At 53.3% G+C, this 14748-nt stretch overlaps 8 protein-coding genes across 8 annotated transcripts; 6 read left to right on the top strand and 2 right to left on the bottom strand.

Annotated features, from left to right (window-relative positions):
- Positions 1-59: 59 nt before the first annotated feature.
- PG998_002097 (uncharacterized protein) lies at positions 60-826 on the top strand (the record flags this gene model as incomplete). Its single annotated transcript, XM_066868915.1, is given in 3 exon segments — positions 60-116; positions 231-737; positions 752-826. 3 exon segments carry the CDS (start codon positions 60-62, stop codon positions 824-826), a joined length of 639 nt encoding a protein of 212 aa, XP_066737330.1.
- An 811-nt stretch (positions 827-1637) lies between these two features.
- On the top strand, positions 1638-2159 carry PG998_002096 (uncharacterized protein; the record flags this gene model as incomplete). Its single annotated transcript, XM_066868914.1, has 3 exons — positions 1638-1741; positions 1810-1900; positions 1965-2159. The coding sequence occupies 3 exons, from the start codon at positions 1638-1640 to the stop codon at positions 2157-2159; spliced, it is 390 nt and encodes a 129-aa protein (XP_066737329.1).
- Positions 2160-2181: 22 nt separating this feature from the next.
- PG998_002095 (uncharacterized protein) lies at positions 2182-2983 on the top strand (the record flags this gene model as incomplete). Its single annotated transcript, XM_066868913.1, has 2 exons — positions 2182-2683; positions 2766-2983. The coding sequence occupies 2 exons, from the start codon at positions 2182-2184 to the stop codon at positions 2981-2983; spliced, it is 720 nt and encodes a 239-aa protein (XP_066737328.1).
- A 1069-nt stretch (positions 2984-4052) lies between these two features.
- PG998_002094 (uncharacterized protein) lies at positions 4053-4802 on the top strand (the record flags this gene model as incomplete). Its single annotated transcript, XM_066868912.1, has 3 exons — positions 4053-4214; positions 4283-4474; positions 4557-4802. The coding sequence occupies 3 exons, from the start codon at positions 4053-4055 to the stop codon at positions 4800-4802; spliced, it is 600 nt and encodes a 199-aa protein (XP_066737327.1).
- A 626-nt stretch (positions 4803-5428) lies between these two features.
- Positions 5429-7851, top strand: PG998_002093 (prolyl oligopeptidase; the record flags this gene model as incomplete). The annotated part of the gene is made up of 4 exons (XM_066868911.1): positions 5429-5733; positions 5843-7002; positions 7104-7630; positions 7735-7851. The coding sequence occupies 4 exons, from the start codon at positions 5429-5431 to the stop codon at positions 7849-7851; spliced, it is 2109 nt and encodes a 702-aa protein (XP_066737326.1).
- A 798-nt stretch (positions 7852-8649) lies between these two features.
- On the bottom strand, positions 8650-9120 carry PG998_002092 (uncharacterized protein; the record flags this gene model as incomplete). The annotated part of the gene is made up of 1 exon (XM_066868910.1): positions 8650-9120. The coding sequence occupies one exon, from the start codon at positions 9118-9120 to the stop codon at positions 8650-8652; it is 471 nt and encodes a 156-aa protein (XP_066737325.1).
- A 944-nt stretch (positions 9121-10064) lies between these two features.
- On the bottom strand, positions 10065-11713 carry PG998_002091 (translation initiation factor eIF4A; the record flags this gene model as incomplete). Its single annotated transcript, XM_066868909.1, has 4 exons — positions 11559-11713; positions 11192-11335; positions 10773-11131; positions 10065-10718 (listed from the first exon to the last, which is right to left on the bottom strand). The coding sequence occupies exons 1-4, from the start codon at positions 11593-11595 to the stop codon at positions 10065-10067; spliced, it is 1194 nt and encodes a 397-aa protein (XP_066737324.1). The 5' UTR covers positions 11596-11713.
- Positions 11714-12554: 841 nt separating this feature from the next.
- Positions 12555-14382, top strand: PG998_002090 (uncharacterized protein; the record flags this gene model as incomplete). Its single annotated transcript, XM_066868908.1, has 4 exons — positions 12555-12895; positions 13050-13612; positions 13808-13979; positions 14040-14382. The coding sequence occupies 4 exons, from the start codon at positions 12555-12557 to the stop codon at positions 14380-14382; spliced, it is 1419 nt and encodes a 472-aa protein (XP_066737323.1).
- Between the last annotated feature and the right edge of the window lie 366 nt (positions 14383-14748).

Below are 14748 nucleotides of genomic sequence, written 5' to 3'. Positions count from 1 at the left end.
CTAATCAACCAATTTGGGGATTTCTCCTCTCGTTTCCAACTACTCTTACCGAGTGCGCCATGGAAGCTCTTCAGCTGGCTCAGATGCTGGCTGACCTGAACGATCTCCAAGCTGCTGTAAGTGATGAGCGTGGTATTGCAGCCGAATACATAGTTGCATTCACTTAACTCCACTCCCCAAAAACACTCGTCGGTCAATATACTAACCCCGCAATCGCGCATCTCTAGCAGGACCAAGGTGCCGCGAAGGCACTGGTATCAGTCAACAAGACCCTCGATCGCAAGGACAACATCCAGGTCCAGGCCTTGTCGGCAAAGACCTCGTCGCCAGATGGGAGAACCGTAACAACCCCGGCCGGCCGCTTCGACAAGTTTGGTCGCCGCATCTTCACGCCGCCCCTTTCGCGCACCAATTCGGGGACACCGTCCTCCATTCCGGGCACACCCAGGAACCATGATGTGAGGCACCCAAAGGCAGAAGACGTCTTGGCTTTGCGTATTACAAGTAAACTGACCATCGCTGCACAGGCCGACGGCGACATCGACCGTGCCTCGACGCTACTCTCCCTCTACGAAATCCGCGCCAAGTTGAAGGACCAGGACAACAGCAGTCTGATGAAGGCGCGCGAGAAGATCAATGCCCTGGCGGCGAAGCAGGAAAGGTTGTCTAGGGAACAAGCGACATCGGCACATCATCACGGGGGGGCTGAAAAGCCCGGGCCGGATCAGCTACCCGAAGTGAGCAAACACAGGCGTTACACACGAATCTTAGCATCAGCGGCGTTTTTGTTTTGTTTTGGCGGACGGGGTCACGCAGTCCGTTCTGAGGCTTCTGGGACTTTCTGGGGTTCATATGGGTTCAAAAGGGGAAACGTTCTCGATCCTGCCTGGGCGGAAACAGGGTGGGAACGCGCAAATGTTTACTTTGGTGTTATACTGACGACCATCATTTCCGGGCCTGCCTACTTAATGGGATAACGGAGGTATCACGAGATACGAATGCATTATAATGACTCCAATAGGGCGTCTTCAACTATATTGACTTGTCAACTTTGAAAGACAGCAAGCGATGTCCATTGATTCAGGGGTGCCGGGGTGCTGCATCTCGGGGCAGGTCACGCGGACCAGGTACCCTTAAGCGCCAACTTGCACATCTTTGTGCGTGAGGAGTGAAGAAACAGCTATACATACACATCCTGGAGTGAATATTCCAGGAGGCTCTGTTAGTGATGTGGGGGCGAGCTCAGCAACCCCAGAGCTCCCTAAATAACTACGAGCTCCATTGCCCTGGCTACTGGTTTTAGTGCTGGTAGGCCCCGCTCCACGGGCCTGTAGGCCTGTAGGCCTGTAGCGTTCGTTGCAACCTTGCAGTGGTCTTCTGCAGTGGTCTCTACGCTGTCTGAGCCGACGCCTGAATTCTGCCCTGGGCGCTGGGCTTTTAGAAATCTTCTCCAACCATTTCTTAAAAACGTCACTTTAGCTTCCCGACCCCGGCTACCGCGCCATTTCAACATATCATCGCGGATTTCTTTATTCGAGCATTGTTTCTCTCGTTTTCCAACAGACGATATCGCTAGTGCGTCGGCGCACGCCTGACAACTTCCGCCAATCTGCCAGGAACTGTCAACGTACCGGAAAATGGCTTCTGGTGTAGACATGAAGCTCTTACGAGCTACCAAGTTCCCGCCTGAATTCAATCAGAAAGTCGATATGCAGAAGGTGAATCTGCAGGTCATGAAGAAGTAGGCGCTCCCAGCTATCATGAGCATCTGTCGCCGCGACCAGTACTGACCATCTTTCTCTTCTATAGGTGGATTGCGAGTCGAATCTCCGAGATTCTTGGTTCTGAGGACGATGTGGTGACCGAGCTCTGTTTCAACTTGGTCGAGGGCTCCCGTTACGTATGTACCTCCTATACCTTCTAGAATTGCCTGCGAGAACCGGCCTGACCACTCGTATCTACAGCCAGACATCAAATCCATGCAAATCCAGCTTACGGGCTTTCTCGACAAAGATACTGCGCCTTTCTGCAAGGAGCTTTGGAAGTTGTTTCTGAGTGCCCAGGGTAGTCCTCAGGGTGTCCCGAAGGAGCTGCTCGAAGCCAAGAAGGCCGAGCTGATTCAAGAGAAGGTGGGTTTAACCAGCATCGCACAAGCTTGAGCGGCATGCTTGGTCCAAGCAAATGACTGACCATTACCGCAGATCGAGGCTGAGAAAGCTGCAGAAGAGGCTCGTGTACGACGCGAAATACATGAGCGACGCGATCGTGAGCTGGCTGACATTCGAGAACGGGAAAGACGTGAACGAGGCTTCCGGGGCGGCCGTGGTGGTGACAACTGGCGAGGCGGCAACAGACGTGGGGGCGACAGGGCTTTCGAGGACCGCAACAGGGGTTTTGGGCGTGGCCGAGATCGATCTGTTTCACCGCCCCGTAGAGGTTCCTTCCGTGGCGACCGCGACCGATACGTACCGCAAGACCGACGTGGCGGACGTCGCGGTCGTTCGCCGACCCGATCAGTGTCTGCCGACTCCCGAGGCTCGGCCTCACGGTCTCGGTCCCGCTCTCGCTCGGTTTCCCGTAGCAGGAGTGGTAGCAGGCGGCCAGGCGCACGGTCGGTCACTCCACCGAGACGGAACCATCGATCCCGTGGATCACCGTCTCGTCGCCAAGAGACGCGCAAGCGGTCAAGGTCTAGAGTCAGAGATGACAAGGCCCGCAGGGGCAGCCGCCGGAAAAATTCATCGTCGCCTGACAGCGCTTCTGAGTCGGCCAGCAGCAGATATTCGCCGGCACCAAAGAGACGCAGATATTCCAGTTCGAGAAGTCGGTCCCGATCTCCCCCTCGAGGCAGCCGCCGACGATCACGCAGGTCGCGGTCTTCGTCGTACTCTCGTTCACGCAGTCGCAGTCCTCGCCGCAAGCCCGTCCGGGAGCTCATCAGCCGCAGTCGTTCCCCTGGCCGATTGAGGCGCTCCAGCACTAGCAGCAGGAGCAGGAGCCGAGGCAGCGATGCACCGGCATCAAAGAAGCGGAGACAACGTTCCGAGACCCCTCCTACCGGTGACAAAAAAGCTGATATTTCGGAAGATGACAATAGCGCAACTCGACGTACGCAATCCGGCGCGGCGGCTCCAGCGGCAGAGGAGGTTCGTTCTTCTTAATAGGACTTCTTCATAGCTATGCTACGTGCTTGGATTGAACAAACTGACCTTTTGAAACTGTCGATCAGACCAAGAAGACAAAAACCCCCCCAGCAGCGGGCCAGTGAATTGCGCGAGAAGCTTTTGAAGGAGAAGATCATGAAGATGAGAAGAACATCGAGCAGCGGTACCTTATGAATGGTTGAGGCTAATCAATGACTGGCTCGCAGAACTTATCGCCCCTCCAACCATTGTTTGCTTCATTCTTCTCTGATGCCAAGGTCGGTTTCTACACCCAGGTAGAAGAAGTCGTCCAACACTATCCCTGGTATGACCCAGTTTGCCCTCAGTCATGAAATAGACAAACAATCAATGGAAAAACACAGCTGAACTGTTGACCGTTTTACCTAGCTGTATCCGTGACACCCCGAGTCCCCCGTTTCACATCACTCAGTCTCACTCGCTCCTCGCGGCACGTGCGCAACAACAATAAAGTGTATAAGGTAATTAATTCGTAGGCAATAATCAGCAAGATGGCGCAGTAGTTATATATGTCAGGTTTTCTTTAGCCTTCCGATCAACGAGCAAGCCCAGGTCAAACAAAGCCTTTAAGCACCACGGTGCCTGTGTTTCTACGAAGTGAATCCATCCATCTTGGGCATTATCAGTATCTCACATGCATGTGTATATATATATATGTATATGTATGTACATAAGTTGCCGGTCTCGGTCTCGGTCTCGGTCTCGGTCCGCATCTGAACCGTGCACTAAGATGGGCGTCAGACACTTAAGCTTATCTCCACAAATTTGGCAAGCTTCAAGAACGCGGTCGCGCATTCCCAGATTCATTGGCAATTGTTCAGCCTTGTAGCTTTCGTGTGTATCACTACATCTCACAACATAATCACAATCATGACGGAAACTTCGAATACCGCTGCCTCGGCTGCTGGCAGCGCCAGTGCTAACAATGGCAATGAGTCATTCAACCGGGAGAAGGAGATGGCCGAGTACGAGAAAGAGAAGCAGGTTGTCAAGGAGCTTCTGCAACGCCGAAACCAGCTGAGTCGAAATATCGTGAGTCGTCCCAACGTCCATCCTTTTCCCAGCCCTTCTACTGATACTAACAATGTCTTGTTTCACAGCTGGGCACTGATAACCGCATTGCCGATATGGAGACCAAATACCTGGATAGCACTCCCGTTGGTAACATCCTCACGGGCTTCGACAACTATACCAAGGGCGTGACAGCCATCTCTGCCCAGCGCCGTAAGGTGGGCGCCATGGAGCAGAACCGCGTCTTCTCGCGCTCCTCGATATCCTACAACCCCAGCAATGTACGTCATCTTGGAAGTCATGGGCAGTCCGAACCTATTCCCGTTCCTCTTATACTGACCTTGGAATGTCACCCTCTTCTAGCAAGGTGGGGCCGACACACCTATCTCTGGCGCTTCGACCCCGGCCGCTCCCACGCCTGCCTCGACCTCGTTCGCCAATAAGGAGAAGAACGCGGCGTCGGATGCCCCCACCCCCGGCTCGGCCACCGAGAAGAAAGGCGCAGGCAAGAAGAAGAAGGCGGCGGCAGCGGCCGCTGCCGAGGACAGCGAGACCGACAGCCGCGAGGTTAAGAAAGTGCGCACTCAGTTTGGCGCTACCCGCAAGTAGAATTATGTCTCGGTCCCGCGTCTACGGCGTCTACGGCATTGAATGATACCCCTTTGAATTTGGCATGCAATTGGCGTTACGGGAAAGGCAACAACTGGTGGGTGGTGGTGGAATGCCGGTTTTGTATTGGCTAGCAGATGAATTTCGTCGGCAATAGTCTACATCTTGGGGCGAAAGGCATAACACATGCACGACTCGTAAGTTGGCCAGACTGATATGATATTCGCATGCCAAGAAACCGAGGACACGCGAATGAGGGGTACGAAGCTTCCACTAACTCACGACAATAGGCGGGCAGGCGGGCAGGCGGGAGGACCGGGAAGACCAGTAGTGCATTGACCCCTGAACGGGTTAAGGGCGAGGGGTTCCACTGCGGGGTGGATGGAGGCGCGATGGGATCTGGCGATGGTGTGTGTGTACGTGTGCGTGTGTGGTGTACCTACCGTAGACTTTTTATTCGACCTGCATTCGTTGACCCCCCCCCTTCCTTGTGTATGTTGCGCCGAGCCTCCTCCTTGCTGATCCAGCAGTCGTCTCTTCTGAGTCGCCACTTACGAACAAGCAAGTGGTCTCCAGTCTCCCATTGCTGCTACACTCCCTCTCCTCTTGTCGTGTACCACTCAACAATGACCATCATGGCCAAATTCACGCCCGAGGCCATGCTCTCGGCCCCGCGCCGCTCCTCGGCCGTGCCGAACGCTACTGGGACCTTGGCTCTCTACACCGTCTCGACATATTCGTTTGAGTCCAAGTCCAAGAACTCGGTCCTCAAGGTCCTCGATATCAAGTCAGGCCAGTCTACCACCTTCTATGAGGATGCTGCTGCCTACAGTGAGCCGACCTGGATCTCGGACTATGAGTTCGTCCTTGTCAAGAGGCTGGACAAGGGCACCAGTCTGGTTGTGGCCGATGCCACCAAGCCTGATGCCGAGTAGGTGAAACTAGTTTATCTGAGTACTCACCCGAGTGAAGCCCAGCTTTCCTCTTCACTTGTGGAACTCAACTTTCGTGTACGAAACCCAATGCTGACTGCCTTCAAGGCCTCGTGAAGTCAAGATATTCGATGGCTCAATATCCAACCTGAAGACGAAGAAGATCGGCGAGGATACAGTGGCCATCGCTTGCTCGGCCCTCGCCACGCCCTCCGGTGAGATGTATAATCCGGCCAATGACAAGACACCTTTGTCCTCGGCTAGGGTATACACCCAGCTCTTCGTGCGCCATTGGGACACGTATGTAACCGAGAACAAGTCGGCCATTTGGTACGGCGCTCTCAAGAAGGGCGACAAGGGTGCGTGGAAGCTGCAGGAGCCGGGCCTCGTGAACGCGCTGGCCGGCACGCAGCTCGAATCACCCTTTCCTCCTTTCGGGGGAGCGAGTGACTACGACATCGGCAGCCAGGGGCTGGCGTTCGTTTCCAGCGACCCGGAGATCAACCCGGCCATCAACACCAAAACGAATGTGTATTACGTGCCCCTGGAGAGCTTCACCGAGAAGGCCCCAGCACCCCAGGAGATCAAAACCGGCCAGCTTCAGGGCTACAGCATGACGCCCGTCTTCTCGCACGACGGGAAACAACTCGCGTTCAAGCGCATGCGACACCAGCAGTACGAGTCGGACAAGCCCCGCTTGATGGTCGTGCCCGACATCAAGGATCTCAGCAACGTCCAGGAGTTCTACAAGTCCGACGACGGCGAAGGCGGCTGGGACCAGCGGCCTGATGCCGTCGTCTGGAGCAAGGACGACTCCGAGTTATTCGTCTCGGCCGAGTATCACGGCCGGACCTTGCTCTACAGGCTGCCCTCCTCGCCGCTGAAAGCGGCCCAGAAGCTCCCTGAACAGATCACCCACGAGGGTTCGGTACGAGATGTCGTCAACCTGGGAGATGACTCTGAGCGGCTTCTGATCCATTCCAACTCGCTGATTGATGGCTCGGCCTTCTCAATTGTCGACCCGCAAGCCTCGGAAGTGGCGCTGGTATCGTCGGCCTCCAAGCAAGGAAAGTCATTCGGTCTGTCCAAGTCGCAGGTATCCGACATCTGGTTTCAGGGCGACGGCGACTACAAGGTTCACGCGCTAGTGATGAAGCCCTCCAACTTCGATCCTTCTAAGAAGTACCCACTCGCCATGTTGATTCACGGAGGCCCGCAAGGAGCTTGGGGAGATTCCTGGAGCACTAGATGGAACCCAGCCATCTTTGGTAAGTTAACCTGCTAAATCACGATCCCTCGCTGGCCAATCAAACGCCCACGCCCCTGAACAGGAGTTCCTGTAGCTAACTGGGTGTCCTCCAAAATGAAGCCGAGGCTGGGTACGTGGCCGTGATGCCAAACCCGACCGGTTCGACCGGCTACGGCCAGGCGCTGACAGACGCCATCGCCTGCGATTGGGGCGGCCGCCCCTACAAGGACCTCGAAAACTGCTTCGAGTACATCGCCAAAAACATGGACTACGTCGACACGGACCGCGCCGTCGGCCTCGGCGCCTCGTACGGCGGCTACATGGTCAACTGGATCCAGGGCCACCCGCTCGGCCGCAAGTTCAAGGCCCTCGTTTGCCACGACGGCATCTTCTCCACCATGAACGACTGGGCCACCGAGGAGCTCTTCTTCGTCATCCACGACATGGGCGGCACCCTTTGGGAGAACCGCGCCACGTACGAGAAGTGGGACCCGTCCCGTTTCACCGAGGAATGGGCAACGCCCCAGCTCATCATCCACGGCGAGCTCGACTACCGCCTGCCCATCACCGAGGGCCTGGCCGCCTTCAACGTGCTACAGGCCCGAGGTGTGCCGAGTCGGTTGCTGATGTTCCCTGACGAGAACCACGTAAGTTCTCGTTCTCTATTTCCCTTGTTCCCTTCAAGTACATTCATTGCCGCTTGCCAAAGAGCATAGACAGCAGTGCTGACAGAAATAACCCATGGCATCAGTGGGTGTTGAAGCACGAGAACAGTCTCGTGTGGCACAAGGAGGTTCTGGGTTGGATAAACCATTATAGTGGTTTGGAAGAGAACGCAGATATTGCGAAAGGTATCCCGAGGAGATGATCACACGTGTGTAATCCTACCTCGGCACTACGACGTTACAAGGGAGAATGGAAACGAAGATTGGCAATTACGTTGTCTTGAGAAGTTGAGCCGGAACACATTAGTTTGGTTATTTGTAGGCTTAACCGCGCTCTGTAGAATGATATGATCACCGAATTTCAGAAGTGATATGAGCATTTCGGGATTGTTGATCTGGCTCAATGGCATACAGTTGATGCAGACAAATATCTTATTAAGCAGCTAGTGAATCTGAAACGCACAAGACACCAAGACCTGCTCTCGCACGGCCAGATCGCATAAACCTAAGACTCTCCGTTCTCCAATCTCAAGAGCTCTATGTTCAGATACCCCACGTCTAATTCGGCGAGTGCTCTAAAGAACACATCGTATGGGAGACGCTTGCCCGTTACCCCATATAGCAGAATGATAGGTTCGACTCCCGACGCGGAGGGACGGCATTTCCTTTTTCGCAGTTGAACGTACTGTGGACATCTCGCCAAGAGTGTGTGCTGTACGAACTCAGCCAGCATGGGATGCAGTAAAGCTATCAACCCCCACATGAAATTCTCTTCATTGGCGGGCTTCTTGGTCTCGCATGCTCGCTGGTACCGGTCTTTCTCTCTCCTGAATCTTCGAATGGCTCTCGCTTCCACCAACGGACGGACGACTTCTGTGAGGTCATGATTAGTATGCAGGTCTTCGGGGAGCCTTCAGTGCGTAGCCTACCACTCTGGTGTTGCTCTGCCGCGAAAGTCTCCCAGGCATCTTTCATTTCTTGAAGCTGCTTTTGGAGTTGTGCTAAGTCTCCTGCGAGGCTTCATTATTTCGTTTCACCCGCAGCTCGAGCTGTGCCATAGCTTCGTGGTAGCGATGGTCTACCGTATCTAGTGTGTAACAGTAGGTATCCAACCTGGTTGTCATATCTTCATGGCCCTGAGACACTTCCAGGTACTTTGTGGCCGTTACTTTCTGGCGCTTGATGGAATCTTCTACCTGGGCTTGAAGTTGGTCCATCCTCGACACAGTGTCTTCTTCCCGTTTGGTCATACGAGAGACAGACTCATCGAAAGCTTCCTGCAATTCCTGGCGAGATCTTTTCAATGATTGAAGATCAGAATTGGTCTGCTTAGATTTGTCATATAGAACATTGATTGCCCTGGACTGACCCAAGGCTACCAAAGGTAGGAACATGGCAGACTTTTTACCATCGCCAGTTGCCAGTCTGACTTGCTCCAGTCGAGCCGCTGCTTCGCCCCGAGGTAGAGGCATGGCGCAGCTTCAACAAATACGGCTGGGCGAATGAGGGTTAGCTGGCCAGCAACGGACAGCGGTCAGGCAACCAGAGTGAGGTGTTGATCGAAGGGACAGATGCAGGATGCACTGCTGTATTGGAGACGAACATGTGGAAGAGAACCTCTCTTGTTCGGAGGAGAGGCAGGCGGTTTAGGCAATGCAAGATGCAGGCTGCAAGAGGCAATTCGTTACTTCTCAACATATCGAAAGTAAAGAAGGCAGGTGCCGCCGTCCTGGGAAGGTGCGCATTGTTGAGGCAGTAGGCAGCACATGCCAATGTTAGCAGTTGGGATTGGGTGGAGGGGGCAGCGCCTTCCCGGGAACTGACAGAGCAGAAACCACCAAATGTACTACCAAGTACATACGATCAGATGTGTCAAGAGGTGTCGGTTTGGAAGGTCCTACCTATTGTGGATGACAAAGTCAGGAGCCACAGCAACCCGACTGGATGATCAACATGACATAGGCACAGTACTGGCGGATAACAACCACTCACTTCGAGGCATCAATCACTTGCAAGCAGGTAGAAGAAGACATTAGTTTAGGACATTTATTCGCAAAGAAAAAAAGCTTCGGGCCTAGGTACAGAGACAAATGAGAAGGCAGAACGATTCTAGTCGGCAAATCTTTGCAGGACTATAGATCGTGCTCCCCTTGTGCATTAAAAAGCACCCAGTACTTTGGCCGAAAGCTCCAGATGCATCAAAACTTTTTCTTGCCCGTTACCGACCGTTATTCATTACTGGAAACTCCCCAGCATAACGCCCGAGGAACAGACAAGAGCTCGCCACCGTCTATCAAACCACCATGCGGCGGCCCCTTCTCAAAGAGGGGCCACCACCAATGCGCGCGCAAGAGTGAAAACTGTATCCCCTATGCAACTGAGATTGAGATGGACTAGGTTGGGTATCTTGCCGGATTTAGATGAGGTCGGCAACGTTCATGGGCATCTCCTCGATCTGGGTGCTGTAGAACTGTTCAATTTCGCGCATCATACGGACATCGTCGGCGGTGACGAAGTTGATGGCAACACCCTTTCGGCCGAAACGACCACCACGACCAATGCGGTGGATGTAGTTCTCGCGGTTGGCGGGGAGATCGTAGTTGATGACCAGCGACACCTGCTGGACATCGATACCACGGGCCAAAAGGTCAGTGGCGATCAGGACACGCGAGGAGCCGGATCGGAACTCCTTCATAATCAGGTCACGCTGACCCTGGTCCATATCACCGTGCATGGCCGAGACAGTGAAGTCACGGGCAGTGAGCTTGTCGGTGAGCCAGTCGACCTTTCTGCGGGTGTTGCAGAAGATGACGGCTTGGGTGATGGTAACAGTCTCGTACAGATCAGACAGGGTGTCGAGCTTCCACTCCTCCTTCTCAACGGCAATGTAGAACTGCTTGATACCCTCAAGGGTAAGCTCGTCCTTCTTGACGAGAATGCGGACGGGGTCACGCATGAACTTGGTGGTGACCTCGAGGACGTCCTGGGGCATGGTGGCGGACAGAAGGACAACCTGGGTAGACTGAGGAAGCAGCTGGAAGATGTCGTAGATTTGCTCGGTGAAACCACGCTACAAGATGGTTAGAACTGCTTCATCATTAGACACCACGCCAGGGCAACTTACAGAAAGCATCTCATCGGCCTCGTCGAGAACGAACATCTTCATGCTGTCGGTCTTAAGGAAACGACGCTGGATCATGTCTTGGACACGGCCAGGGGTACCGACGACGACCTGAGGGCCATCCTGAAGGGCCTTCATGTCATCGCGGACGCTGGTACCACCAATGCAGGCGTGGCACTCAATCTGCATGAAATCGCCAATAGCGATAACGACCTTCTGAATCTGCTGAGCCAGCTCGCGGGTGGGTGCGAGGATCAGAGCCTGGCACTGCTTAACGGCGGGGTCGATCTTCTGGAGAGTCGAGATGGAGAACGTAGCAGTCTTGCCAGTACCAGACTGGGCCTGGGCAATGACATCGTGGCCTGATAGCGGATCGTGTCAGTATATCGTATACGCAATTCGAGGTTGAGGGATATTCTTACCCTTGATAACGGGCATGATAGCGCGCTGCTGGATGGCGGAAGGGCGCTCGAAACCGTAGGCGTAGATACCACGGAGGAGCTCGGCCTTCAGGGCCATCTCATCGAAAGAGTCAACAGTCTCATCGTAGTTGGACTCGATCTGGGCTAAAGAGAGCATGCAAGTTAGCATACAGTAGACAAGGCAATTGCTGGTTTTTTTGTCATAGACGACAAAATAATTATTTGGTTTTGCCATTTCCTCTTTGACCGCAACCCACCACCCCGCGGCAAAAATGCCACGAACCTCCGGCAGGGTAGGCAAGCAGAGTCGACGAAGATCAAGCAACGATAAAAAAATGGGCGGGGACGGCTATTGGTGTTGACTTACTGTCCGGAATATCCTCCAGACCCTTGTCGGCAGCCATGATTGCGGTTGGGTTGAGAAAAGTGCTTGATCCCGACCTGCTGGATCAAGCGACTGTGGTGATGAATTTGTGGTGGCGGGGTTAGATTGCGCAGAATGTCCCGCGTGGAGCGAACAAGGTCCTGCGACAACAGTTGCTGAGAACTGAAAAAGGCTGAAAGAAGTGAAAAGAACCAGAAGTGACACTCTCGCAGAGGGAGAGCTGTGCAAATCTAGTTGGTGGATGTGTTTTGTCCTTGGTATTTCAGTTGTTGTTGGGTAAGAGAACTTGTGAAGGGGGGCAGAACAGAGGGAGCAGCAAAAAATTCTCTTAAGATGCCTCGAATATTTAGAATTCTGTTCAGCACTGGGCGAAAAAGCTCCAGTCATTGGCCTTGGCGGTGCACAGACCACAGCCTCTCTGAATTCAATGTTTTAGTGGGAAAATGGGATTTTTTCTGGCTGCCCCACCACTCACTTGGCCACTACGCTTAGGTGTTTGGGCACTCTAGGTCAGGCTCAGGCACGCCGCACTTGCTGGAAGGGCAATGCTGTAATTGTGGTGCGATTATTCTCGGTTGGTGGGGTAAAAAAAGCTGGAAAATCGTACAAGTCTTTTTTGCAGGTGGTGAGACGGTCCGAAAATGGGCTCATGCGATCGGAGCAAGCAGAGGGCAGATGTAGGGAACAGCCAGTCCTACAGTCACAGGGCACGCAGTCACGGCCAAGTCACAGTATCTTATTTTATTAGTTGGCTGTGTAGTAGTCAACGTCGCTCGCTATTCCATATACTCTCCCCGTTCCTTGACAGCATTTCCCTGAGCGGTATACGTTTTGTAGTATGCTGTAAGTCATTAGAAAGCCAAGTTCAGCAGTATAATCAACTTCCTCCCTGTAGACAACTACCCCCGCCGGCCCTGTGCTATTCAACACGCAGTGCACAATCCCTCTTTGCAAACGCACCCCGTATCCCAGGACGCAATGCTTCTTTCGCAAGATGCAGGCCTGGCCAGTGGCGGCCATGTCACTGCAGCATCTAGAGAACCTAGAGTTGCCACCTTCCCAGTGGAGCCGCAAGTTGAGTCAACAGCAGAGGCTATTCCTGTTCATCCTCTGGGTGTCAAGCCCCTGGGCAACCAATATTTTGCGGCTGGCCCATCCGCCCGAGGGTCTCTGGGCTTCCTGGGGTTTCTCCCGGACGAGATGATCTTGCAGGTCCTCGAATTGCTGGGCGCGGAATCGTTGAAGACCCTTGGCGCCACATGCCGTTTTCTTTACGCCTTCTGTCATCTTGATGACCTATGGAAGCCGCTTTTCTTGGAGTAAGTAATTTTGTGTATGACTCTTGGTGTAGAATCTTGCTGTTTGGTGCGACCTAGTGTCCAAAGAAGAGTCACGCAGGATCTCTTGGCCAAAGGGGGCTGCACCAGCCCCTTGAATCATTGTCTACATGATCAAGCGTTGACTTCCATACAGATTGCATGAAGAGAATACGTCTTCAAGCCTGCCGCCTTGGAAAGGCACCTGGAGAAGCACATTGCTTCAACTGCCCCAAAAGGCACTAGCAGGACTCGATTGCAGCAACGTCTTCTCGGATGTACTCCATCGGCCATTTGCCTGCAGTCAAATTGTCCTGCAGAACTATATTTCTGCTATACCTGTTGGGAACCAAATCACCAGGCTCAAGGATCTGTCACAGAAAGAGTACCTTGAGAAATGGAGCGAGAAGCCATTCATTCTTACCGACTTCATCCAGAAATGGCCTGTTTACAATCACTGGAGCATTGATACCCTCAACAAGATGTACGCAGATATCGAATTTCGCGCCGAGGCGGTAGATTGGCCCTTCTCTGTATACAATACCTACATGCAGAACAGCAGTGACGAGAGTCCGTTGTATTTGTTCGACAGGAGGTTCGCAGAGAAAATGAACCTGCAGACTGGCCAAGGCGAGAACTCCGCCTACTGGCCCCCGGAGTGTTTCGGGGAAGATCTCTTCCATTTACTGGGACAGGAACGGCCAGCATACCGTTGGCTTAGTAAGTAAAGCTCATCTAGATGCGTTTCTTACACCATCTCGTAAGACCCCAAGGGCGTATAACTGATACTGATATGACATCAACAGTCGTTGGCCCGGAGCGTAGTGGATCGACTTTCCATAAAGACCCAAATGCAACCAATGCATGGAATGCTGTCATCCAGGGATCCAAATACTGGCTTATGTTCCCGCCCAGTGTTGCAACACCCCCCCGGCGTCTTTGTTTCCGAGGATAGCAGCGAAGTAACGAGTCCTCTGAGCATAGCCGAGTACTTGCTCACCTTCCATGCGGACGCTAGAAGAGAAGCTGGCTGTATCGAAGGCATCTGCCGCACAGGTGAAATGCTCTACGTCCCAAATGGATGGTGGTAAGTCCGATACGCCCGACGACGAACACACGGTATGATGCTGACTTAACCTCCCTATAGGCATCTGGTCATAAATCTTGAAGCGGGGATTGCCCTCACTCAAAACTTCGTCACGAATTCGCAAAAGCATTTGGCACATGTTTTGTCTTTCCTGAAGTATAAACCGGACCAAGTCACGGGGTTCGCAAAAGAGATCGAAAGCCCGTACGACTTATTTGTTGAACGCTTGAGGGCAGAGCAACCTGGGCTTCTAGACCAGGCTCTTGCGGAGATGCAACGAATTAGCAACGGGAAGAAACGGACATGGGAAGAAGCAGTCGGTGTTCACGAGGATCAGTCGGGCACAGGTGGAGGCGGCTTCAGCTTTGGGTTTGGGGGTGGCGATGACGACGAAATCCCTTGAATAGCTGTCTTAAACAAGCAGTATGGCCATTGACGGTGATAAGAGGAGATTTGCATGGCTGCCGGTGCTTCAAAGTTGTTTAACAAATAGCCCTCAGCTGGAAGAGCCCCCGATGACTATTTTGCCTCATCCTCTGGTAAAGCCATGCTCTGATCTTACATACTAAATACGGAAACCATAAGCTTGCTACAATTTTGCGGTGTTCAATTTGTTGGTTCTGGCAATACATTTGGCTATATCCAACAGGGGTGGTGTCGGGCGTTCGAAACTTTACCGTATTGGTAGTTCAACAGAACTGCATGGTTGAGGAAATGCTGGAGCAGATATTACCCGCAACTGTATGGAATCGGCAGGGCCAGAAGAGGC

Source organism: Apiospora kogelbergensis, assembly GCF_038363985.1.
Source record: "Apiospora kogelbergensis strain CBS 113332 chromosome Unknown utg000001l_segment0_segment0, whole genome shotgun sequence".
NCBI classification, from domain to species: Eukaryota; Fungi; Ascomycota; class Sordariomycetes; order Amphisphaeriales; family Apiosporaceae; genus Apiospora; species Apiospora kogelbergensis.
This window is presented reverse-complemented; position numbering and strand designations above follow the sequence as displayed.